General features: G+C 41.9%; 1 protein-coding gene across 3 annotated transcripts; it reads left to right on the top strand.

The window, feature by feature from the left end:
* Positions 1-129: 129 nt before the first annotated feature.
* Positions 130-26,177, top strand: lonrf4 (LON peptidase N-terminal domain and ring finger 4). 3 transcript variants are annotated; one of them, XM_028589014.1, is made up of 13 exons: positions 130-411; positions 566-949; positions 2,779-2,897; positions 3,741-3,863; positions 12,233-12,430; positions 12,536-12,662; positions 12,891-12,966; positions 13,487-13,601; positions 16,636-16,757; positions 16,896-17,054; positions 21,122-21,284; positions 21,401-21,550; positions 23,036-26,177. In XM_028589014.1, exons 2-13 carry the CDS (start codon positions 652-654, stop codon positions 23,183-23,185), a joined length of 1,800 nt encoding a protein of 599 aa, XP_028444815.1. In that variant the 5' UTR covers positions 130-411; positions 566-651; the 3' UTR covers positions 23,186-26,177. The 3 variants fall into 3 exon arrangements, with proteins under 3 accessions (XP_028444815.1, XP_028444814.1, XP_028444816.1); XM_028589013.1 differs by having other exon boundaries at positions 130-949; XM_028589015.1 differs by having other exon boundaries at positions 130-949; positions 12,233-12,421.
* The last annotated feature ends 104 nt before the right edge of the window (positions 26,178-26,281 follow it).

Consider the following 26,281-nt stretch of genomic DNA (forward strand, 5'->3'; position numbering starts at 1 on the left):
AAACGCCAAGAACTTTTGTCGCAGAAATTATGTTATGAAACTTGGCATCCTTGTGTTTCACAACAGGGCGGAAAGCCATCCTTTCGTCCAATCGGATTGCGCGCTGCTGTGTCACGTGGTCTTTATTTATGTAATGTAATGGTGTTCCACAGTAACCCAGCTTTGTGACAGTAGATACGTCGTAACAGGGGTTAAAAGCGGATACGAGCAACCAATAAGAAAGAATATCAATGAAAACAGATTGTGTCGTGGTCCGTGGAGGAAAGCGGCGCACTGAGCTGAGTTTTCTTTTATTCAACCTGCTTGAAAGGGGTAGACGGTATGTTCCCCAAACCAAAGACCAAGTTAGGGCTGAGAATGAAGAGTGTCAATGGATACATTTTTATCTAGGCTACAAAGGGAATTTGTAAAGTAAGCATATTCTATCTTAAATTAGCTGTAACATTAGCCTAGCTAGACAGAAACCGACCGGGTTTGAGGAGATTATCAAAGAAGGGACCCATTTACCGTGTCGCTAGTTGTCACCGTGTGTTATTTCAATGGTCCATGCATTACTATTACACAGACAAGCCTTTCCGTCCGCGTCGCTTTGAAGAAAAAAGCAACCCATTGTCCAGTTGGACGTTTTTCCGGTGACATAAGCCATCCACCATGGATCTGCTGGAGTGTCCGCTCTGCCTCTTCTTGATGGCCGAGCCGGTGACCATGTCGTGCGGCCACACGTTCTGCCGGAGATGCGTGGGGGGCTACCTTCCGTCCAGATGCCCGTCGTGCAAAGAGAGGTTAAAACAAAGAGAGGTGAAAATCATGAAGAACAACGTTTTGCTTATCAGCGTCGTTGAAAAGTGCTGCCCCGACGAGACAAAGACAAAGTGCCAAATACAGGAGAAGCTCAAAGCCAACGACTTCATGGAAGCTTTACGCATTGCGAACGAGGCGCTACACTTAGGTAAGGGACGCATGCATAACATCATAACAACAGCAGACACAATGAATACAGACGTTTGTTTGGTGTATATTTAGGTTCAGTGCTAAAGGGATGCCTGCAAGTCTGCTTGGATGAACAGTTAACAAAGATCACACTTTAGTAAGGAGGAGTCCAGCTTGGAGTCCCACTTTTACGCACTGCTCACAGTTTGGGCTGGTGGCCAGTGATTGTGACTGATGGTGCATCCCAATCTGCTCTCCAGAACACAGTCATAATGTGCACAGAGTGAGGTACAAGAGGTGTCTCAAGTAGCCTACAGATTCAGATGCCGTGGGATTCATTCTATCCACTGCCCAAGGCTAATGCCCTGAATGTATAACTGGGTCAGTAAACAGTCTTCAGACGCGCCTTCTTCCTGACTCTTAAGAGTTTTCCTTTGTGTACATCGTGAACCATTTAGGCAAAGAACAAACAATTAAACTAATTGTATTTGCAGAATAATAAAGATGCACTGGAGAAAGTTAAGCTACATTAGTCTGGTTTAACATGTTCTCCTTCTGTCTATGTCAGTCACACAGCTGTTATCTGAAAACAAATATTGGACAGGCCCAATTCCTGATTTTAGCTTTCTGTAGCCTACGTTTTGCAGGATTCATAGAAATACCTCTGCAAACAGACCCTCTTTACTACTTGATCTGTTTGGTAACTGATCCAATGCAGTTGCCTTTGTGTGCAATTGACCTTATTTTCTCCATGCAGCAGTGAGGAGGTAAGAGGGACAACTTCTGCCCTAGATGAGTTTGTCTAGCCAGTAGGTGTCCTGGGGACGGTAGGAGTGTTTGTGCTTCAGTGAAGCAGCATCCTGTTGAATAACCTACATTTGCCATGTCTGTCAACCCAATTAAATACTGCTCCTTCCCTTGCTCTTGCCCTCTTGGTTCTTGTGTAATGATCTCTGGGCAGCTGTTAACATCAGCTTTTCTCTTGTCATGGGAAGTTTGAGGTCGTGCCTTGACTTTGAAATTTATTATTTCATAATGTGGGCGTTGTTATGCACTGTCTGTAATTCAGGATTTGTACAAAGTCTTGAAAGTGTTTAAAAAGTGCTTGAATTTTACTCTTAAAAAGCTGTATAAACCCTGTGTAATTAAGGCCTGCACATTGTCAAATATAAGCATGGCTGGCCTGGAGCAACAGCTTTAGGTAATAGCGACTTTGAACCTTGAATGCACACTGGTGTCGCAGGTTTATTGGAGTATTTGTGATACTTGACACATAAGCACACTTAAAGGTCAATAGAAATGGGAAGTGGTTGTGCACATACAACATTTATGTAGTGGGAAACGCACAATTTACACTGTAACGTTTCTGTGTACAAATCCTGACGACAAAACCTGAGCATCAAAGAAAGAGAGAAATGTTTTGGGTAGGGATACACCTACTCTACACTGCACATCTTCTCCCCTGATACCTAAATTCCCCATCAGTCGGAATTTTGTTCCAATCTGATACCTGTAACATTGTTTTAGTGTTCAAGAACAATATTTTTTTTATTGAAAGCTTATATGAATAGCATTTTTACAATCTTAAAACAGACGCGACTAAGAAATAGCATTTAATGCATATCAGTGAGGTCTTGCTGTGCAGTGTTTGGATATCCTTCATGTTTTAAAGCAAGCAGAACCACTTGTTCTGCAGGCTGCTGCTCCGTGCCTATCATTTCATGTTGAATGTTTGTGTGTAGAAAGGCGTGCAAATAGAGTCTAAGCATTAAAGCCACCATTCGTCAAAGAACTGGTCAAATTATATATCCTCTCTTTCTTTCTTCTGTTTGTTTTTTGCGTCCGTAGTCCCAGATGATCAGAGTTTGAAGGTGTACAGAGCTGAAGCTAACTGGGGCCTGATGCGTTTCTCTGATGCTCTGACAGACCTCGACTACCTCTGCTGCCTTCGTCCTAGCTGGACTGAGGTGAGAGACATTAATTCTTGCTTTATGATGTCTTTTTCCACACAAACAAATCTGTTGATGTTATCCATTTACAGTTCACGCCTGAGCTGAATCTAACCCAACATGCACTCCACTGGTTGGTTTTGTAACATGCATGTAATCACACACACGTAACCATAAAGAAACGGTGCCGGCTTTTCCCCCTCCCTTTTTTTTGTCTTTGTGTGCAAAGCTGACCTCTACTTGTATTGATGTTATGTCATTTACACAGTTATGCAAACACCTACTGATATCATAATGTCATGCCAGTGGGTGGCTCACTGCAAATGCAGAAATTCCAACGGTTTACAATCATTTATATTGTTTCATATCTTTTTCTGGAGATTTGTTATATCACATAAAAATGTCAAATCACTCATCAAGCATTTAGCTTTAGCAAAAGTGCGGGAAACTAAGTGTTAACATACTACAACATAATTTAGATAAACATATTGATTAGATTGATTAGAATTGTTATGTTCTCTGCCGTAAGACGCTTTCGTGTGTCATTGACTCCTACATGCAGTCATGTGCTGATGGCAGCACGGTGGCTCAGTGGTTAGCACTTCTGCCTCACAGCAAGAAGGTTCTGGGTTTGAACCCAGGTCGTCCCGGGCCTTTCTGTGTGGAGTTTGCATGTTCTCCCCATGCTTGCGTGGGTTTCCTCCGGGTGCTCCGGTTTCTTCCCACCATAAAGACATGCATGCAACTAGGACTACAGTTGAAAATTAGCCGACTGGCTAACACTGGCGCATTTACAGAAATGTTGATTAATGTGCATTGTCCTAATATAAATAAATAAATGTAACTTTTCTCTTTATGCAGGGCTTCTTTCGTAAAGGGAATGTACTGCTGGAATTGGGTCAGCAGACAGATGCCCTCATCCAGTTCTACCGTTGCCTAAAACTTCATGCTGACTTTGTCCCTGCAAAGAGCCAGATCAAGAAGGTTTGTTCATCTTACTGACTGCTCATCAGAGGTGCATTTAATGTAAAGTTACACCGAGACGGGAATTGGAACACGTGGGATCTATTGTATAAACCGGCGAGGGTAGTATTTGTATAAAATTATAAAATTGTATGGTTTTTTTTGTCTTTTATGCAAGCGAGATGCAGACTGACAAGTAGCAAGTTTAATTAAACAGCTTTGGCCTTGTAGAGTTAAAGCTGCAGTATCGCAGATTGCCCCCATAGCATTGTTATCAGACCTGCACACATCACGTACAGATCTGTGAGGTGATCAATTAACTCATTAATTAATGATGAGACAGAGTTGATTATCATGAAATCATGATTATGATTCATATGTTCAGAACTATAATAATTAGAGGTTTTATAGAGATTGTTTCATTAGTTTCTAATTTTGCTTTGCTTTAAAAATCACTTTAGTTTTAATTTGTGTTTGTATTTTATTATTATTGTTGTTGTTGTTGTTGTTATTATTATTATTATTATTATTATTATTATTATTATTATTATTATTATTATTATTATTATCATCAGCAGAAGTTGTACTAATAGTAGAAGTATTGATACTTCTTAACTTCTGAAAAAATTAAAAGAAAAGAAGAAAAACTCTTTTAAACAAACTGTCAAGGAACCACATTGTTACCCTTTCCAAGCTTGGATCAACCTCAGCCTGCAGCGAATTTACTTTACTTTAGCCCAGAATCACCATTATAATAAGCATACGAACTTTTAAACAACGATGCCCATTCAGAAGAAAACAACATATTCATTTGGATGAGGTGATAGCTTTGTGCATCAGGAACAACAAAACGATGGACCGATGCAAGGATATTGCTGGTAACATCCACGGGCAATTTCTGAGTATTTTCAGAGATAACCCCATTGAGATGAATCATCTCATTTTCGATACATATACAGTATAGGCCAAACGTTTGGACACACCTTCTCATTCAATGCGTTTCCTTTATTTTCATGACTATTTACATAGTAGATTCTCACTGAAGGCATCAAAACTATGAATGAACACATATGGAATTATGTACTTAACAAAAAAGAAATAACTGAAAACATGTCTTACATTTTAGATTCTTCAAAGTAGCCACCCTTTGCTTTTTTGATAGTGCTGCAAACCCTTGGTGTTCTCTCAATGAGCTTCATGAGGTAGTCACCTGAAATGGTTTTCACTTCACAGGTGTGCCTTGTCAGGGTTAATTAGTGGAATTTCTTTCCCTTATTAATGGGGTTGGGACCATCAGTTGTGTTGTGCAGAAGTCAGGTTGATACACAGCCGACAGCCCTATTGGACAACTGTTAGAAATCATATTGTGGCAAGAACCAATCAGCTAAGTAAAGAGAAACGAGTGGCCATCATTACTTTAACAAATGAAGGTCAGTCAGTCCGGAAAATTGCGAAAACTTTGAATGTGTCCCCAAGTGCAGTCGCAAAAACCATCAAGTGCTACAACGAAACTGGCTCACATGAGAACCGCCCCAGGAAAGGAAGACCAAGAGTCACCTCTGCTGCTGAGGATAAGTTCATCAGAGTCACCAGCCTCAGAAAACACAAGTTAACAGCAGCTCAGATTAGAGACCAGATGAATGCCACACAGAGTTCTAGCAGCAGACACATCTCTAGAACAACTGTTAAGAGGAGACTGTGCGAATCAGGCCTTCATGGTCAAGTAGTTGCTAGGAAACCACTACTAAGGAGAGGCAACAAGCAGAAGAGATTTGTTTGGGCCAAGAAACACAAGGAATGGACATTAGACCAGTGGAAATCTGTGCTTTGGTCTGATGAGTCCAAATTTGAGATCTTTGGTTCCGACCGCCGTGTCTTTGTGCGACGAAGAAAAGGTGAACGGATGGATTCTACATGCCTGGTTCCCACCGTGAAGCATGGAGGAGGAGGTGTGATGGTGTGGGGGTGCTTTGCTGGTGACCCTGTTGGGGATTTATTCAAAATTGAAGGCATACTGAACCAGCATGGCTACCACAGCATCATGCAGCAACATGCCATCCCATCCGGTTTGCGTTTAGTTGGACCATCATTTATTTTTCAACAGGACAATGACCCCAAACACACCTCCAGGCTGTGTAAGGGCTATTTGACCAAGAAGGTGAGTGATGGAGTGCTGCGCCAGATGACCTGGCCTCCACAGTCACCGGACCTGAACCCAATCGAGATGGTTTGGGGTGAGCTGGACCGCAGAGTGAAGGCAAAAGGGCCAACAAGTGCTAAACATCTCTGGGAACTCCTTCAAGACTGTTGGAAAACCATTTCAGGTGACTACCTCTTGAAGCTCATCAAGAGAATGCCAAGAGTGTGCAAAGCAGTAATCAGAGCAAAGGGTGGCTACTTTGAAGAAACTAAAATATAAGTATATAATTTCAGTTATTTCACACTTTTTTTGTTAAGTACATAATTCCACATGTGTTCATAGTTTTGATGCCTTCAGTGAGAATCTACAATGTAAATAGTCATGAAAATAAAGAAAACGCATTGAATGAGAAGGTGTGTCCAAACTTTTAGCCTGTACTGTATACAGGAAATACAAAACACAAAATACATGCACTCATACACACAGCACTCCCAAGCCTAACTACTCCAACATCAACTGATCCCTTCCCATAAAAAATCCTCAAAAATAAAATAAAAGTAAATACACAATAAGTTTGCATACATCCTAATTGTGCTACTGTTTAAAGTATATGCACAAACAGGTGCCAACACATTAAGGAGGAGAAAAGTAAGAAACTAAGAAGAAGAAAAAATATATATATATATATATATATATATATATATATATATACAGATAATCAAATGATTCAATCCTCAATGTGTGAAAAAGCACAAAATAATGTCTTTACGTTGAGGTTGCACATCAGGTTATATTTGAAAAGCTGTTAACAGTCAATCCCCAGTACCTCTCTTCTAGGAATTGAGGCCTGCTTCTGCTGCATCACAAGCAGGTTTGCCAAGTCTGTCTGTCATTGCATAATGTTTGGGAGGTCAAAGCTCTGAGGTGTCTCACTTCTGGTTTTGTCTGTGTGGTCCATTGGAAACAACAACTTTGGATATGGGTTTGTTATTGCTGTATGGTCATGGCCTGGGGTCCGTTCCAGAAAGCAGGTTTAGTGAAAACTCTGAGTTTGTTAACCCTGAGATGAGGGAAACTCTGGGTTTTCTGTTTCAGAAAGAGAGGTAACTTAACCTCAGAGTCAGTTACTATGGTAACTGAGCCTGTGAACCTAACCTGGTCGGGAGCAGGTTTTCTTCAAGAAACCTCGAGTTTCTCTCAGTCTCCTCCCTCTGACACAGCGCTCTTTCATTTCTTCATTCATTCATTTAGTCTGGATCAGGCGCATTTTAATGCAGTTTGTTATCGGTATGAATAAAAAAACATATTGTTAGGCAGATTATTAAACGTTTTTTTTCTCAAACATGTCATGTCCTTTTGTCGACGATCCCGTTGATGAAAAAGCTGTATTAATTCACAGAGAGTTTACGTCGGGAGATGATATTGAGTCCCGACTAAATGTATTTTCATTTCCAAATTTTTTCACAGTCCATCAGATATGTAGTTACCTTATCCGTCCTCATATCACTAACATCAACCATCGTGGACATGCTTTAACATCTCAGCAGATTATTTGTGTCGCATTACGTTTTTTGCAAACGGCAGTTTTCTTTATTGGTGTGTGTACGGATCATACTGTAATAGTAAAGCCACTGTATGCACAGCCGTCAGAAAAGTGTGACTCGCTCTGAAACGTTTTTTAAATGTTTTTGTAGTGTTCCCTGGACACAAACCAGTGAGAGCCATTAAAAAGAAAGAAATGATTATACATTATAGTTCTGTTAATGATCATGTTGCTGCAGCCTCAGAATGGGATTAGTAGCCTATAGCTTACTTTTTCGCCCGCAGTATTGCACCCAAATGAAATTATAGGTGTAAGACAATTCCAGTTTTCACCAGTAATATGTTAACTGTGATTAAATATGAAATTAATACACTGTTAATGCGTACGCATTGACTCGAGCAGCAATTTTCTCCCACACCAATTCTCTCTCTTTTGCAGCAGCAGCCGCTGTTTTGCTTTTTTAACAAAATGCATGTTCAAACCATAGACAGTAGGTCCAAACCATAGACCGTAGGTCCAAACCATAGACAGTAGGTTCAAACCATAGACAGTAGGTCCAAACCATAGACAGTAGGTCCAAACCATAGACAGTAGGTCCAAACCATAGACCGTAGGTCCAAACCATAGACAGTAGGTTCATACCATAGACAGTAGGTCCAAACCATAGACAGTAGGTTCAAACCATAGACAGTAGGACCAAACCATAGACAGTAGGTCCAAACCATAGACCGTAGGTCCAAACCATAGACAGTTGGTTCAAACCATAGACAGTAGGACCATAGACAGTAGGTTCAAACCATAGATAGTAGGACCATAGACAGTAGGTCCAAACCATAGACAGTAGGTCCAAACCATAGACAGTAGGACCATAGACAGTAGGTCCAAACCATAAACAGTAGGACCATAGACAGTAGGTCCAAACCATAGACCGTAGGTTCAAACCATAGACAGTAGGTCCAAACCATAGACAGAAGGACCATAGACAGTAGGTCCAAACCATAGACAGTAGGTCCAAACCATAGACAGTAGGTCCATAACCATAGACCGTAGGTCCAAACCATAGACAGTAGGTTCAAACCATAGACAGTAGATCCAAACCATAGACAGTAGGTCCAAACCATAGACCGTAGGTCCAAACCATAGACAGTAGGTTCAAACCATAGACAGTAGGTCCAAACCATAGATAGTAGGTTCAAACCATAGACAGTAGGTTCAAACCATAGATAGTAGGACCATAGACAGTAGGTCCAAACCATAGACCGTAGGTCCAAACCATAAGACAGTAGGTTCAAACCATAGACAGTAGGTTCAAACCATAGATAGTAGGACCATAGTCAGTAGGTCCAAACCATAGACAGTAGTACCATAGACAGTAGGTCCAAACTATAGACAGTAGGACCATAGACAGTAGGTTCAAACCATAGACAGTAGGTCCAAACCATAGACAGTAGGTCCAAACCATAGACCGTAGGTCCAAACCATAGACAGTAGGTCCAAACCATAGACAGTAGGACCATAGACAGTAGGTCCAAACCAAAGACAGTAGGTCCAAACCATAGACAGTAGGTCCAAACCATAGACAGTAGGACCATAGACAGTAGGTCCAAACCATAGACAGTAGGTCCAAACCATAGACAGTAGGACCATAGACAGTAGGTCCAAACCATAGACAGTAGGTCCAAACCATAGACCGTAGGTCCAAACCATAGACAGTAGGTCCAAACCATAGACAGTAGGACCATAGACAGTAGGTCCAAACCATAGACAGTAGGTCCAAACCATAGACAGTAGGACCATAGACAGTAGGTCCAAACCATAGACAGTAGGACCAAAGACAGTAGGTCCAAACCATAGACCGTAGGTCCAAACCATAGACAGTACGTTTAAACCATAGACAGTAGGTCCAAACCATAGACAGTAGGTCCAAACCATAGACAGTAGGACCAAAGACAGTAGGTCCAAACCATAGACAGTACGTTCAAACCATAGACAGTAGGTCCAAACCATAGACAGTAGGTCCAAACCATAGACAGTAGGACCAAAGACAGTAGGTCCAAACCATAGACAGTACGTTCAAACCATAGACAGTAGGTTCAAACTCGCTGTTTGTGTGCATGAGTATTTCCGCCGACCAGTTTGTTTGTGGTTGTTACCATGGTGAATCATAGTATCAAGGCTCCATTCATGCTGCCTTTTTATAGTGGTTGTGCATGCGCGTAACCCTGAGTGAACCTACTCAAATCAGCTGTTCTGGGTGGTATTTCAGGTATGAGGTTTAACAAACTCTGAGTCTAACCCTGGTGTCGGAGTTGATTTACCCTGAGATGGGAAACTCAGAATTTTCGGTTTCAGAATAGCTGATTTGAGTTGGTTCAATCAACTCAGAGTATGTTCACGCGTGTGCACCACCACAATAAAAAGTCAGCATGAATGGAGCCATGATTCTACGATTCACCATGGTAACAACCACAAACAAACGGGTCAGCGGAAATACTCATGCGCACAAACAGCGAGTTAAAAAAAAAGCAACACAGCAGCTGCTGCAAAAGAGAGAGAATTTACGTGGGAGAAAATTGCTGCTAGAGTAATTCCAATATAGTGTATATCATATTTAATCATAAGTATAGCCTAACATTACTGGTGAAATGGTATTGAACCCATAATCTATTTCATTTAGGTGCAATCCTGCGGGCGAAAAAGTCCTAGTCCTACTAATCCCATTCTGAGGCTGCAGCACCATCATTATCAGAATTATAATCCATAAACTTTTATTTCAAAGGACATAAGGGTTTACCTCATTCACCTGCAATACTGTGGAACTCCTTTTTAGAAACGTTTAAAACCCGTTTGCGATCAAGTCACTCTCTTCTGATGGCGCTTTGCTACAGTGGCTTTACTAAAATGCTCCGCATCACCAATGTTGTAAAGACAAATGCTGTTTGCAAAAAAACGTAATGCGACACAAATCATCTGCTGGGATGTAAGAGCATAGATGGGTGACGTTAGTGATATGAGGACGGATAAGGTCATAGGCTACATAACTGATTGACTGGGAAGAAAAATGATAGGCTACTGCTCAAATAGGAAGTTATCTGAAAATTAAAATGTCGAGGCTTCAATATCATTTCCCGACGTATGATTAACTCTCTGTGAAGTAACCTAAAGCAGCTTCTTCATTAATGGGATCGTAGACAAAAGGAAATGCCATGTTTTGAGAAATAAAACATTTTATAGTCTGCCTAACATGGTTAATAAACCAACATAATTTTTTTTTTTATTAATACCGATAACAAACTGCACTAAAATGCGCTTGGTCCAGACTGAATGAATGAGGAAATGAAAGAGCGCTGTGTCAGAGGGAGGAGACTGAGAGAAACTCGAGGTTTCTTGAAGAAAACCTGTTCCTGACCAGGTTAGGTTCACAGGCTCAGTTACCATAGTAACGGACTCTGAGGTGAAGGTACCTCTCTTTCTGAAACAGAAAACCCAGAGTTCCCCTCATTTCAGGGTTAACAAACTTCTGAAATACCCCCCAGGAAAAGAGTTTCCCATCTCAGGGTAAATCAACTCCGAGATCAGGGTTAGACTCAGAGTTTGTTAAACCTCCTTCCTGGAACGGACCTCTGGTATAGAATCTGGTGAGCCTGAATCATTCTTTGTAAATATGTTTTAGGTATAGCTCCTAGCTCAGCAAAATGCAGTTGTGATAGCCTTGCCTCTGTTCTGCTAAACACAGCTGATTTTTCCTCCTCCTTCTGGGCCAGGGGTCTTTTCTCCACATGCTCATCCTGATATGTTTCAATCCCAGTCATTCCAGGTTTTGAAAATCCTTTTGTAAATTGTTCCATGTTGTTGTTTCATATTCTAACAGTGTTTTTATGTTTGCTTTAGTTGTGGCAGTATCTGCTTCCTGGCTTTTAGATGGGCAGTTCTCAACTTTGCAGGGAGCAAATCGACGCACATTCTGTTGTTCTTAATGTCATGATTTCTCCTTTTTATTGAAGGAGAAACACTAACAATGCATCAATTAAACTTCAAACAAAATCATTTGTACTCTATAAGAAGTACTCTGTTGTTACGCGGTTGAAAATGATTTACTCTTTCGCTACCCTAAACACCTGTTCACTTGTCCTAAATTAAAGGGCTCCCCATGCCTACAGACCACGTCACCCTATCTGATATCACATCATAATAATTATCACAATAATAGCAATCACAAACAAAATAACAAATCTCCAATACAAGACATTCTGATTGATGTCTGAACATAATTATGAATTAAATAAGGCAAAACAAGTTGCAAAATAAGCGAAACACCGATTGCAAAGTAAACTTTGATGAGGTCCCCCACTGCATACACGGCAAGCGGCGGTGTGATGAGGTTGTTCCAACCTTGTGAAGTGACGTGGCTGGAGTTTTAAATTAGTAAATTAAATCTTGGAATTTATTCTATTCTTTTGTTTTTAACCTACATTGGCCCTAATACGCTGTTGTAATTGAAATACTATATCTTCAATCTTCTAATTTTAGAAATTAGATGCAAAGTGTATCAAATCTTTTCAAATTTCCAAATAGGCCTACAATTTATAATTTTTTTTAATTTATTTTTAATTTGAGTTTACAGCAGTGGGTGAAAACAAACCCATTTATCTTAACACCTACAGTATATCTGACTCATTTGTATCATGACATGGATCCGCATGGCAGATTCTGGAGGCAGAGGGCATGGCATTGCCGGATGAGGCGTCCTGTATCTTGCAAGTGGTGTCCGAGTACCTGAAAGGTCCCTGCCCCATTACCAGCGTTAGTGACTCCCAGGGGCCTAGTCACCCTGAGGGGCTCAAACATCCACGTGGAGATGAGGGAGAGGGAAAAGGGAGGAGAGAGGCACACCAGGTAAGCTGGGTGAGGAGAATGTTAACGGCTCTTGTGTGCACTTTAACGCTTGGTTGTGGGAAGTGTATAAAATACAAATCTACTGCTATTCCTAACGGATGAAACTGTCTGCAGGGCTCGAAGGTGAAGCATGATACGGGTACTGAGTGCTGCCTCAGCCTCTGCCAAGCTGTTTCCTTCCTCCCCGCAGCTGAAGAGGATGAAGAGATGATGATGAGGAAGGAAGATGGGCATGGCAAGGGTATGTGTATACACATACACACATTTACATGTATTATAAATTGACTTGTCAATTTCACCATCAGTGTCCTCCACATGAATCATCTTTGTCACTGTTTCTACATCAGCTTTACCATAACACCCACCAGATGGTTTGAAATTGCATAATAATTGCTAGCTCGTCCTCAGCAGGGGCAAACTTATCATAAAGCTTAACCGTGACTGAATTTTCTCTCTCTCTCTCTCTTAGGTGAAAATAGTCACAGCAGGGAGAAACGTCTGAGTGTTCTCACTGTGTCAGACTTTGAGTGCCCTCTCTGCATTAGGTCAGTGTCCTGGAGTATTGGCTCTAATCTCTAATGCATTGCTGTCTGTACCTTGTCTGCTGTTGTGTCACATATCAGGCTGATTCTATGCAATTATTCAAATTTTGATTTTGGCTCCTAACAATCACAAAATCAATATAATCGAGAACAACAATTATTTTGCACCTCACATTTAGCATACACTATCTGTCTCTCTGTTACTGGGTGTTATGTTGAAAGTTTTCTAATTTATTAAATAATTGCTTAAAGCATCTAAACAAAGTTTTGTGTTGGATTTTGTAACATTCCAAAATCTTAATTTTGACTTTAAGATTTTCATTTTCACTGTATATGCATATCGGTTATTGGTTTTATTAACTACTAATAATCGGTATCGGCTTTGAAAAACCAGTATCGGTTGATTCCTAATAAGCAATCATGTTAAATAATCATGATTTCAATATTGACCAAAATAATTGTGGTAATGACAACATGAACATCCTTCCTGGGCTTTAAACGTAACTTTTTCTGTCCTCTGCAGGTTGTTTTTTGAGCCAGTCACTACTCCCTGTGGTCACACCTTCTGTAAAAACTGCATAGAGAGGAGTCTGGACCACAACCTCCGCTGTCCACTCTGCAAACAGCCCCTACAAGAGGTAACCACCTACAGACACTGTCATACGTCTGTTTTAAACAAAAAAAGGTTGCTAGATCCTCTTTTTAGCATGTGGACGACTCCGCTTTAAAAGCTGTTTAGTTGTTGGATCACCCTTGTAGCTCACCTGGTTGAGTGTGTACCAAGGCTCAGTCTCTACTAGGGGTGGGAAAAATAATCGATTCTTAGATGCATCGCGATTCTCTCTAGAACGATTCGATGCTCGATGCAGATAAGTTAATAATCAATTATTACATTTTTTTAAATATGTTGATTTTTATTTAAAAGTTACTGTCGCCAGACAAGTACAAATCAGAAAACAGAGTGACTGAAAGAGGATGGGATAATAGACAACAACTTAGAGTTTAGGCAAGAGTGCAGAAAAAAAACCAACACAAAAATGGCCAAAAGGAGAAAAAAAATTTAATTTTGTATATATACACATGATCTTATAAGACATACAAAAAATAATTAGGCAAAACACATATAGGCTGTTCATCTACTTTATCACATTACATCTGACCACCTCATGTTTCATGTTCTAAGAAGCCAATTCTCCACCTTTAAACATGACTGAGCCTCTGACATGGAAGATTACTGTGAGAGAAGGTGACTTTCACAAGCATGTTTAAGGCTTAAGCATGGAATGACTACAAAATAAAAACCTCAGTAGACAAAACATTTCATTCAAATTTGTGTGTGACAAATATATGTCAAAATCTACGCTTTGTCTAGGAAGTGATTAGCAAACTCTTGAGTAGCAAACTCAGATTTATAAATATATTTTTAAAAATCACGCATGGAAATGTACATAAAAAATGGTTGCATCGATAATCGGTTTGGAATCTAATCGTTGGCCTCTGAATCAGAATCGAATCGTGAGGTGCTAAGAGATTCTCACCCCTAGTCCCTACCGCTGCATGTCATCCCCCCTCTCTCTGCCTGTCTTCATCTGTCCTTTCAAAAAAAGCCCAAAGAAGAATCTGTAAAAGCTGCTTAATTGTTAATGGTTTGTTATTTTATTGCCTCCGCATTGTGGCAATAACACCACATTTAGCTCAGGCAGGGGGAGCTGTATCAGCAGCTTTGTGACAGTGAGGGGGGGGAACAAATCTACTAATCATACTTGCTCTTTAATCTGTGAACAAATTCACATAAAGATACAGGAAAGGATAACTTCCTGGTTCCTATGTTTTGCTTGTGATAAATGATCCCATCTATAATAAATAGTACTGTCATAACCACTGTATGCATGCATTTGTCTACTCGGGTACACAGCTGAGACAACATTAACATGAGATACCAAACTGATACATCTATATTTTGTATCCACAATTGGATTGCAGGACTGTGTTAAACCAAAGTACACATTTTAATGCTTGTGTTTTTTTCTTTTGTTGCAATGCAGTGGATTGTTTTATTGTAACATATATTGGGCCCTATCTTGCACTCAGCGCAATTGCCTTTGTACACCGACGCATGTATCATTCCTATTTTGCACCCGATGCACAGCCGACTTTTCCCTCCACAGACGCACCTCGGTAAATTAGGGAACGTATTTGCGCTCCCGGGGGCGGTTCAGCGAAAAGAGGGGGTGTGTTCAGGCGCAAAAGTTCCCTGGTGCTTTTTTGCAGTTTCAGAAAACAATTCCACCACTGACCAGGAAAAACCTGGTCTAAAGTCAGTGGTGCTATTCTAAAGTCAGTGGTGCTAGTCTAAAGTCAGTGGTGCTAGTCTAAAGTCTGTGGTGCTAGTCTAAAGTCTGTGGTGCTAGTCTAAAGTCAGTGGTGCTAGTCTACAGTCAGTGGTACTAGTCTAAAGTCAGTGGTGCTAGTCTAAAGTCAGTGGTGCTAGTCTAAAGTCAGTGGTGCTAGTCTACAGTCAGTGGTGCTAGTCTAAAGTCAGTGGTACTAGTCTAAAGTCAGTGGTGCTAGTCTAACGTCAGTGGTACTAGTCTAAAGTCAGTGGTGCTAGTCTAAAGTCAGTGGTGCTAGTCTAAAGTCTGTGGTGCTAGTCTAAAGTCTGTGGTGCTAGTCTAAAGTCAGTGGTGCTAGTCTAAAGTCAGTGGTGCTAGTCTAAAGTCAGTGGTGCTAGTCTAAAGTCAGTGGTGCTAGTCTAAAGTCAGTAGCGCGTTATTCAGATGCTATTTTAGGGGCGCATGCTTGGCCATAATGTAGCGTGTGTACAACGTGCATACACTTTGCTTCTCTCATCTACACGGACGCAGCAGTTCCCATTTTTGAAAACCATACATAATTACAAAGAAAAATATTACTGAAAATGCGCTTTAGGTGTTAGGATAGATCAGGAGGCACTTTACAGTACAGTCCTCAAAAAGTCCCAGCATTCTTTGTGGCTTGTTGTGTTTTACACATTTCCATGAATCATGGATGTGTTGATGACATAAATGAGGAAATATTAGAGGACTTAAGGAGACGTGATGTTGAACTACGGCGGGATTGGACACTCCGGCGGGATCTGGTCCGGGAGGACGCGATGTGCTCCTGGTGGAGCGGGTGGATGGAGATGGAGTGGGGGGAGGAGGAAGGGGAACAACAGGTGCAGGTGGTGCGTTTGGAGGCCCACGCTCCATGGCTGCAGCAATCCTCTCCAGACTTGAGGAGATGCGCCCGAGAGGCCACAGCAACATCGCCACCCGGTCAAGATGGACATTTATTACTTTGCTGCATCCCGGACAGCTCCCACTGGCGTGCGCCAGGCAAATCCACCGTTATAATAGCAATCCGCCATGGAACAAGCGCGCCTGCTCTTAAAGGGAATGTGAGATGACGCTCTGATTGGTTTATTGCACGTTACGCCCAAACCACACCTAGCTACTTCAGACCAACCCATTTTAGATTTGCGTTGGGCGCAAGACTCATTTATCCCGCCGGTATCATAGCAACAGCGCCCGAGATCCGCCCACAAAGCTACTTGCGTTTCGCGTTTGAAATCGTTAAAATAGGGCCCATTATGTATAATTGCCAATAAGCATTATAATGTCGCTATAATGGCTCTTACTTTTCTCTTCTCAGTTCTTTAAAAACAGGAAGTACAACCCCACAGTTCTCCTTCAGGACATCATGGCCCGCCTTTTCCCCTCACAGTTGGCTGAGAGGAAACAGGTCCATGATGCTGAGATGGCTGAACTGTCCAAGTATGCACTCCTCTCACCCATCTACACTTGTGATTTGTTCTAGAAACTTTAACTGGTGCCTTATTCTCACAATTCTCTCCCTTATTTCTTTTGATCTTTTTCCTTGACCCTTCCCCTGTCCTGTCTCTTACTTTGTAGTCTAACTAAGGACATCCCTATATTCGTTTGCACGGTGGCCTACCCTGGACTGCCCTGCCCCCTGCACATCTTCGAGCCTCGATATCGGCTGATGATGCGTCGCTGCATGGAGACTGGCACCAAGAAGTTTGGCATGTGCAGCTATGAGCATGGCAAGGGGTATGTATGGTGATCAATCTGTATCCACTGGACATTTTCATCCTCCACCAGACATTTGTTCCTAGTTCCACTGTATGGTATTGAATTCCCCAGCATCATTATTGATAAATATCCAGTTATCTAAACCTCAACCTTCAACGTTTTTTAAGCCAAGTACCCCTTAGCTGAAAGAGAGAGAGGGACCCTCTACTACATAGGCTGTATTGTATAAAATTAGTTGCATAATTAACTGGGCCTACAATAACATGTAGAGCGGCCTAAAGCCTTTATACATACCTTTTTTAGTACATAGAATACTAAGCTATTAAAATAATAATTGTTGTGGTTGTTTGTTGTTGGACTTCTGTGCTAGTCATGGATTGTCTATAACGAACACCATGTTCGAACATAGGGATGCTCATAAGTGTACCTGGTACCAGAGCACCCTAGGCCGAAGGTCAATGATCGATTTCATAATCGTTTCATCTGATCTGAGGCCGTATGTTTTGGACACTCGGGTGAAGAGAGGGGCAGAACTGTCAACCGATCACCATCTGGTGGTGAGTTGGGTCAGAGGGTGGGGGAAGACTCTGGACAGACCTGGTAAGCCCAAACGTGTAGTGCGGGTAAATTGGGAACGTCTGGAGGAGGCCCCTGTCCAACAGACTTTCAACTCACACCTCCGGCGGAGCTTTTCGTGCATCCCTGTGGAGGCTGGGGGCATTGAACCCGAGTGGACAATGTTCAAAGTTTCCATTGCTGAAGCTGCGGCGAGGAGTTGTGGTCTTAGGGTCTTAGGTGCCTCAAGGGGCGGTAACCCACGAACACCGTGGTGGACACCGGTGGTCAGGGAAGCCGTCCGACTGAAGAAGGAGTCTTTCCGGGATATGTTATCCCGGAGGACTCGGAGGCAGTTGCAGGGTACCGAAGGGCCGAAGGGCTGCAGCCTCTGCCGTGAAAGAGGCAAAGCAGCGGGTGTGGGAGAAGTTTGGAGAAGACATGGAGAAGGACTTTCGGTCGGCACCAAAGTGCTTCTGGAAAACTGTTCGCCACCTCAGGAGGGGGAAGCGGGGAACCTTCCAAGCTGTGTACAGTAAGGATGGGACACTGTTGACCTCAACTGAGGAGGTAATAGGGCGGTGGAAGGAGCACTTTGAGGAACTCCTGAATCCGACTAATACGCCCTCTATGTTAGAGGCAGAGCTGGAGGTTAATGGGGGATTGTCGTCGATTTCCCAGGCGGAAGTCACTGATGTAGTCAAACAACTACACAGTGGCAAAGCCCCGGGATTGATGAGATCCGTCCAGAAATGCTCAAGGCTCTGGGTGTGGAGGGGCTGTCCTGGTTGACACGACTTTTCAACATTGCGTGGAAGTCTGGGGACGGTGCCAAAGGAGTGGCAGACTGGGGTGGTGGTTCCCCTTTTAAAGGGGGGGACCAGAGGGTGTGTGCCAATTATAGGGGTATCACACTTCTCAGCCTCCCTGGTAAAGTCTACTCCAAGGTGCTGGAAAGGAGGGTTCGGCCGATAGTCGAACCTCGGGTTGAGGAGGAACAATGCGGATTCCGTCCTGGTCGTGGAACAACGGACCAGCTCTTCACTCTCGCAAGGATCCTGGAGGGAGCCTGGGAGTATGCCCAACCGGTCTACATGTGTTTTGTGGATTTGGAGAAGGCGTATGACCGGGTCCCCGGGAGATACTGTGGGAGGTGCTGCGGGAGTATGGGGTGAGGGGTCTCTTCTCAGGGCCATCCAATCTCTGTACAACCAAAGCGAGAGCTGTGTCCGGGTTCTCGGTAGTAAGTCGGACTCGTTTCAGGTGAGGGTTGGCCTCCGCCAGGGCTGCGCTTTGTCACCAATCCTGTTTGTAGTATTTATGGACAGGATATCGAGGCGTAGTCGGGGTGGGGAGGGGTTGCAGTTTGGTGGGCTGGGGATCTCATTGCTGCTCTTTGCAGATGATGTGGTCCTGATGGCATCATCGACCTTCAGCACTCCTTCAGCACTCACTGTGTGAAGCGGTTGGGATGAGGATCAGCACCTCTAAATCTGAGGCCATGGTTCTCAGCAGGAAACCGATGGAATGCCTTCTCCAGGTAGGGAATGAGTCCTTACCCCAAGTGAAGGAGTTCAAGTACCTTGGGGTTGTGTTCGCGAGTGAGGGGACAATGGAGCGGGAGATTGGTCGGAGAATCGGGCGCAGCGGGTGCGGTATTGCATTCAATCTATCGCACCGCCAGACGAAAAAAGAGAGCTGAGCCAGAAGGCAAAGCTCTCGATCTACCGGTCAGTTTTCGTTCCTACCCTCACCTATGGTCATGAAGGCTGGGTCATGACCGAAAGAACGAGATCCAGGGTACAAGCGGCTGAAATGGGTTTGCTCAGGAGGGTGGCTGGCGTCTCCCTTAGAGATAGGGTGAGAAGCTCAGTCATCCGTGAGGAGCTCGGAGTAGAGCTGCTGCTCCTTTGCGTCGAAAGGAGCCAGTTGAGGTGGTTCGGGCATCTGGTAAGGATGCCCCCTGGGCGCCTCCCTAGGGAGGTGTTCCAGGCACGTCCAGCTGGGAGGAGGCCTCGGGGAAGACCCAGGACTAGGTGGAGGGATTATATCTCCAACCTGGCCTGGGAGCGCCTCGGGATCCCCCAGTCGGAGCTGGTTAATGTTGCTCGGGAAAGGGAAGTTTGGGGTCCCCTGCTGGAGCTGCTCCCCCCGCGACCCGACACCGGATAAGCGGACGAAGATGGAAGATGGATGGATGGCGTGATTATATAAATCCTGTTTTAATGTTAAACATACATGTGGCCCAGTGAATCCTTAGGATGAACTGGATCTGTGGATGGCTACCTTACCTATAGGCCAGTAAACCATCATCAGTCTCTTTTTTTCACAAATAGGCCGATTTATATTTGCTTATAATATGTTGGATTCATGTTAAGACATTTTGACTTTTGACAAAAATTGAAAAACGTACAAATCATTATACCATCATTTAGTGGGGCCCCCTGCAGTAACTCTAAGGCCCCCTATGGGTCCTGGACCCCCTGAAGATCTCTAATCTAAACTAATGTTGAAATATTCAAAAGATTTGCAAAATAATGTTGTATAAACTGGATTAGTTTCCCCTTACACTATAACATGGCAATGACAAGACCCTTTGATGAGCTTATACCAAGATGAGGTTTTTCATGTGTTCATGTGAATGGAAGGTAGTAGCCCTGGCTTGGTCCTCCGACTCTCCTACACCAAGCATCCTATCCCTGGCTTTGACCAGCAGTGTTGGGCAAGTTACTTCCAAAATGTAATACATTATAGATTACTAGTTACTGTTCTTTCAGATTAATTACTTATATTACAATATTACTGTCTCTGAATTGTAATGCGTTACACTACTTTTGCATTACTTTTTAGTTACTTTCACCAAATTAACAGCGGAAGTTTGACCTGGCAGCAAGCTTGTGAATTTCATCATCGGATCAATAAAGTCTCCTCTTTATCCACTTTAATACATCATAGATTATTCATAATATTTTGTATAATTAATATGAATATGCAAAGTAAAATGTACAATAGTAAAAGTACCTTACAGTTGTATTGAAGTGTACGGCATAGTTACTTTCCACAGCTTTCGAATCCTGCAACAGGAAATAATACTCACGCCTTTTTTGTTCCTGTGAAGAAATGTTTCGCCGTGTTGGGGAATTCTGGGGAACAAAAAAACACAACTACATGTTGCGTTAAAATGCTTTGTAACTCACGTCATGTCACTGTTGACCAATCAGGGGTTTTTTAAATAATAAATAAATTAATAAATTCTTTTATTATAAGATTTCTTTTTAAATAATCAGACACAAAATGTATGTTTGTATTCTTCCAAACTATTGATATTCCCTAGAAAAAAGGCACAAAATATATAAAGTTTGAAAACATTTTTGGCTCAAAGTGAACCGGATTTTGTTCAACTTTCTTTGCACGACAATGAGTATAAAACATTCTGCCCAATTTTTTATTGTTTAGTCTAGTACAGCAAAAATCACATTAAGAAATAAATAAAGGTGTATGCATTTAAGATTTGAATGGTTGTGCTTCAGGTTTGCAGACTATGGCTGCATGTTGGAGATCCACAGTCTGGAGCTGCTGCCCGATGGGCGGTCCTTTGTGGATGCAGTGGGTGGCAGCAGATACAAGGTGCTTAAGAGAGGTCAGAGAGATGGCTACCACACTGCTGATATAGAGTACCTGGAGGACCTCAAGGTAAGGGTACTACAGCTACATCTAAAGAAGATACGCACTGAGAATATTACAACTCCAACACCGTACATCTTCTCCCTCTTGACTGTTTTCTTGTCTGTGTGTCCTCTCTCTTCCAGGTTGATGGTAGTGAGTTGGAGCTTTTGGAGAGTCTCCATAATAGTGTGTACCAGCAGGCTCAGGACTGGTACCAGCGCCTCGGCAGCCGCATTCGTGAGCAGATCAACAGACAATACGGCAACATGCCAGATAAGGAGGAAAACATTCAGGTTGGAGCCTTACTGGTACCTCTAATTCTAAAACAACACATTCTCCAACAGTGTCCAGGAACCACTGAGCATTTACTTGTTTTTTGGTATGTTGTCCACCACTGAAATGATCATGTTTCCTTATTGACCATAGCGACGTTAAAAATGGGTGTTCATTTGATTTATTATTTTTTCATCTATTTATGCCTCTGTAAGTGTTGCCTCCACTTAAAGGGGGATGCATCCACAGACTTTCCAGTCATCAGATACATGTAGTGGCTAATTAGCATTTCCACTTATTCCAAATCATGTATACTAAACATTCCTGCACACCAAAGCCTGCCTTTAATTTGGGGTTGTTTTCATCTATTAACATTATTTCAAATTAAATTAAACTATTAGTAAGTAATTCTTTACAAAGAAAATAATATCTGCTTTTATTTTTTCTCAAAGTTCAGTTATTGTTTTATGTTAATGGATGCAGTGCAGAGATTTCCAATCAAACTCCACTCAGAACTCCGTTACTGCACAGTGGTAACATTAACTTTGGCCACAATAAAAACAGACATTATGTTCATTGGGATATAGTTTCAGTTGAATGAATGAAAAACATTGGCTCGCTGGAGTGTGAGAAACAAACATTATCCAAAACATTACAGTATGCATGAAAAGATGGTGATATGGAAACCTCCTGGTCAAGCTTCACATACATGAATGAAAGATGAGTTGTCCTTACTTTAATATATATATTACAACACAAATCTGATCAGAAAAGCTCTTGGCACAACATGCTTAGACACAGACATACCAAAAAGTTAAAGTAGCTTGTACATTCACTCAGCTTTATACAGCATGCCCCACGCCACATGGAATACACACGTATAATCACGCCACCAGGAGGGAGGCAAACAATATAGATATTTATCATTGAAGTCGGGAACATCTACAAGGTCTTCATCTTATCTTAACTTACAGACACCTAGAGCTTCCTCACATAAACCATGCCAAGTGTGAAGAACTGATGGCCCCCAAAATATCAACCATGCTGCTGATTGGCTGTCGATGAGGAAAACCTCTACATTACACAGAGACGGGGCTCATGTAGTAGGAGCTGACATTTAAAAAAAAAAAAAAAATGGTGCTGTAATGTGTAATGTTGTAATTTTGTTATGCTTTATTAAATTGGTATTGAAAAAAAAGTCTAGTTTATGAACCGGTATCGAAGTCCCGGTATTAGTATCGGTACCGGTATCAAACATTTTAGAATGAAACCCAGCCCTACCTGCGGCACCCACCGCCACAGCCTAAACCCACTACCCCCATTCAAAGTGAATGGAAAGACTGCCGACGCAGGCAGTGTAAATGCAGGCTAATGCAGCTTCTACCACAGTTGGGAAGCAGTCATTTCAAGTGATTTGTATTAAAAAGGCTAATGGCTGGTGTGGTACTTTATGCATTTTCATGATAATCATGTTTGTGTTCTAACTCTTTGTTGCGATCCTCTAGGCCTCGTCCAACGGTCCGGCCTGGTGCTGGTGGCTGCTGTCGGTCCTCCAGCTGGACCCTGCCTATCAAACCACTGTCCTGTCCCTGACCTCGCTCAAAGACCGCTTGGGACACCTCCGCCTCGTCTTGGAGTACTTCTCTCAGAGCTAGACCCCACAGCTCCGTGGATATTGCGACCACAACTAGCTGATGAAAACCAATCGATGCATCTATGTCACAGAGTTTGGGCTTGGGTGTACTCTGAAACTTAAAGTCACAGCTAAAGGCCAATTCATCTGGTCAATAGCAGACAGAAAGTGATTTATAACAAAACACAGTGCAGTTGTACAGAGTTGGGCTTTTGGTGTTTGAGTTTGCATGCGTTATCTTTCTTGCACCATTCTGTTCCCCAGGAATTCAAGGGTTCAGACTAGTTTCTGAATAAACGTTGTGCTTGCTGCAGCAGTAAGAACTACAGGGCTGACCAAAGATACTTCTTATTTAGATCCATCAAAAGAAGTAATATATTATTTGTTGATCAACTAAATCAGTTCAAATAATATTGCTAAAAATAAGCACTAGGTGTCACTGTTCTTTTCTGTTTATAAAAATGAAGAACATGCAGCATCAGCCAAGTTAATACAGTATACTGTACTGTCGTGTTGCCTATTCAAATCAGACTCTTTGCATTAACATAGCTAAGTTTGGAGTGGGGATAAACAATAATAACACACTAAATTTGTAGAGATTTGTAGATAATTGTTCAGGACTATACACATCAGAGGATTCAAGTTATTTAGATATTGCTGAAGGGCACTACTTGTGATGCTTATGTTTTAGATGCAACTATTGGCCTTGGCAGCCATTGACTATGGCTCATTTTATACCTTAAAAGACCCCTTTTTAGTATTAAATATTGCAATAATAATATAAAGTTTCACATGGAATGGCAGCAACTCTTTGATGATCTTTTGAATGAAAGCTGCTGCTGTGACTGCTGGATGTCTCTCTGGATGCAGCATGTCATCAGCTGGCGGGGAAAGTATTCTGTGAAATCATAACAATGAGGAGATGGGGGTCGGTGAATGGGAGGCATAGCAGCTTTGTTTTACAGTATATGAAGCTGTGTGACTATGTATGGTGATTTGGTGATGGATGCAGCACTGTCAGCTGTAAATAAGAAGTAATTTTTTCTCAGTCGCCATCTTCATTGGCTGAGTATTTTGTTTTAAATGTCATATGGCGTGGTGTCACATCTGGTTCCCTGACGTGGGTTTATAAATGAAGCATTAGTCCAGGACACAGTGTTTAACATCTCTTGTGCAGAGAAAAATAATTTAGCTAGGGTCTGACTAGAGTTGAGTGCCCCTGCGGTGCCTCTGTGTAGGCCACATCACCTCCATCTGGCCCCTGGTGCATCTCCCTGTCTGTCTGGCCCATCTACCACCAGTCATGGTTCCTTTGAGTGCCTGGGCCAACTCAGGAGACCTGCAAGTCTTAAGAGTTCTACACCACATACAGTATGTAATGGACTGTGCGTCATTTTTTGCCATTGATTTTGATACAGGGCATTCCATGGAATGTTAAAGCTGCAATATTACTTAAAGTTCATTAATTAACAAATACTTTGATAAATGTGCCATAGATATTTCTTTGTTATGTGTTTTGTAGGAATAGTTTGTTAATGGTCACTGTGTTTATGTTTCTCTACATAATGGACTCTGAGGTCTTCAGCCATCCTGCCTTTTGTATGGTGGACATTGAACCACCATCTTTTCATGACATCATCAAACATATCACTTTGAACAGTCAGAATTAGTCCAGCAAACGCAATCATAGGTTCAGCAGCCCTGCTAGTGTGGTATTGTCAATTATAACTTAGAATAAAAGGGTAATTGTGACACTTGAAATGCATAACAATGTCCCACTAAAGGGCGAACCATTGGATACACTGATGGATACTGGGGCAGCATTGGTTACCTTATAAACAGGCTAACCACTGAACTCTGACATGGGCAATTACACTTTACTTTAGCCAAAAAACACAGTTTGCACCATCTTTTAAAATGGGTTAATCAACCTCAGTAAATATGCTGATGTTTTTGAAACCATCTGGGATTGAAATTGGAGTCAAAAGAGACTTTACTATGCCAGTTATCACAACATTTCTCCAAAGCTGTTAAATTCACTCAGGTCAATTTCTTGCTGCATCCAGATGCTCACTCACAAATATAAAAGGGATTGAGATTCTTATAGAATTTTTTTGAATGACCAGCCTCATAGGCCTTGTGGTAAACACATGACTTATGAGGTGACTTCCACTCCACTGTTCGACATCTTATCAGAGAAGAAAATATTTTGGCACAGTGAAATCATTTTGTGTGTTTTGCTTTCTGATGCTCAGCTGCAGCTTGTCGTTTGTTTTCCTCTCTTTTTCAATAATGCATATTTCTGTGTCTCCTTTGTTACTTATAGATGCCTCTCATTGCATAACATAGTGATGTAGGTTAATCACAGCAATTGGTCTCATATTGGTTTACAGAACTTACTCTCTGCACCTGTGTGCTATTTTACTTTATGATAAAATGCTAAGTATATTGGCAATATAAATGATTTTACCCTCATGTTTTTGATCTAACTATTGGCCAATTTAATGTTTAATTTGCCAATAATCTGTCAATATGGTCAACTATGTATAGCAGCACAGTCATGACTTTTCATCTCAGTTAAACTACAGCTCTGGCAGATGTCCATTAGCAATAGTTGCAGTATAATTGGGGAAAATGTTGTCCAACACCCCCGTGAGAACGAGTCTTACACTTGTGTACTTGGGGAGAGGCTGTGAAAAGCATCATGTCATTCTCACTATGCTGCAGCTCGCAGATGTTGGCTGATGTGGTTTGATGGTCAGTGCTCTGTGGGCAGTATGAACGAGAGACGTGCATTGTTTTTCTCTAAAGTCTGTGCTCAAATACGTCAATGTTATCACAAGTTCATTTAAACCAACTGAAACTAAAGCAATTTCTGTCTGACTCATTTGCATTCATTCCTCCACCTCCAAACCAAGAGCAGTAAATGATCTCAATCTTGTTAATGTTTTGTTTTCGCTTGCCCCCTCGATGACTTTTTAAATGTTATTATAAATAAAGCTTTTCAAAGTAAATTCTGCATTATGTTCATTTAATGCACCTGTTTCGTGTCTGAAGGGATTTGAATGTTATGCGACCAGTTTTTTGGGTCATTAAGGTGGCATTTCAAGCCAAATGG

Source organism: Perca flavescens, chromosome 10 (genome assembly GCF_004354835.1).
Source record: "Perca flavescens isolate YP-PL-M2 chromosome 10, PFLA_1.0, whole genome shotgun sequence".
Classification (NCBI taxonomy): Eukaryota; Metazoa; Chordata; class Actinopteri; order Perciformes; family Percidae; genus Perca; species Perca flavescens.

Bases quoted from the DNA above. Each gene is read 5' to 3' on its own strand.
- lonrf4 (XM_028589013.1), top strand. From the start codon at position 652: ATGGATCTGCTGGAGTGTCCGCTCTGCCTCTTCTTGATGGCCGAGCCG. The intron at 12,967-13,486 runs GTCAGTGTCCTG...TGTCCTCTGCAG, and splicing joins GAGTGCCCTCTCTGCATTAG to GTTGTTTTTTGAGCCAGTCA. The intron at 21,551-23,035 runs GTTGGAGCCTTA...GCGATCCTCTAG, and splicing joins ATAAGGAGGAAAACATTCAG to GCCTCGTCCAACGGTCCGGC.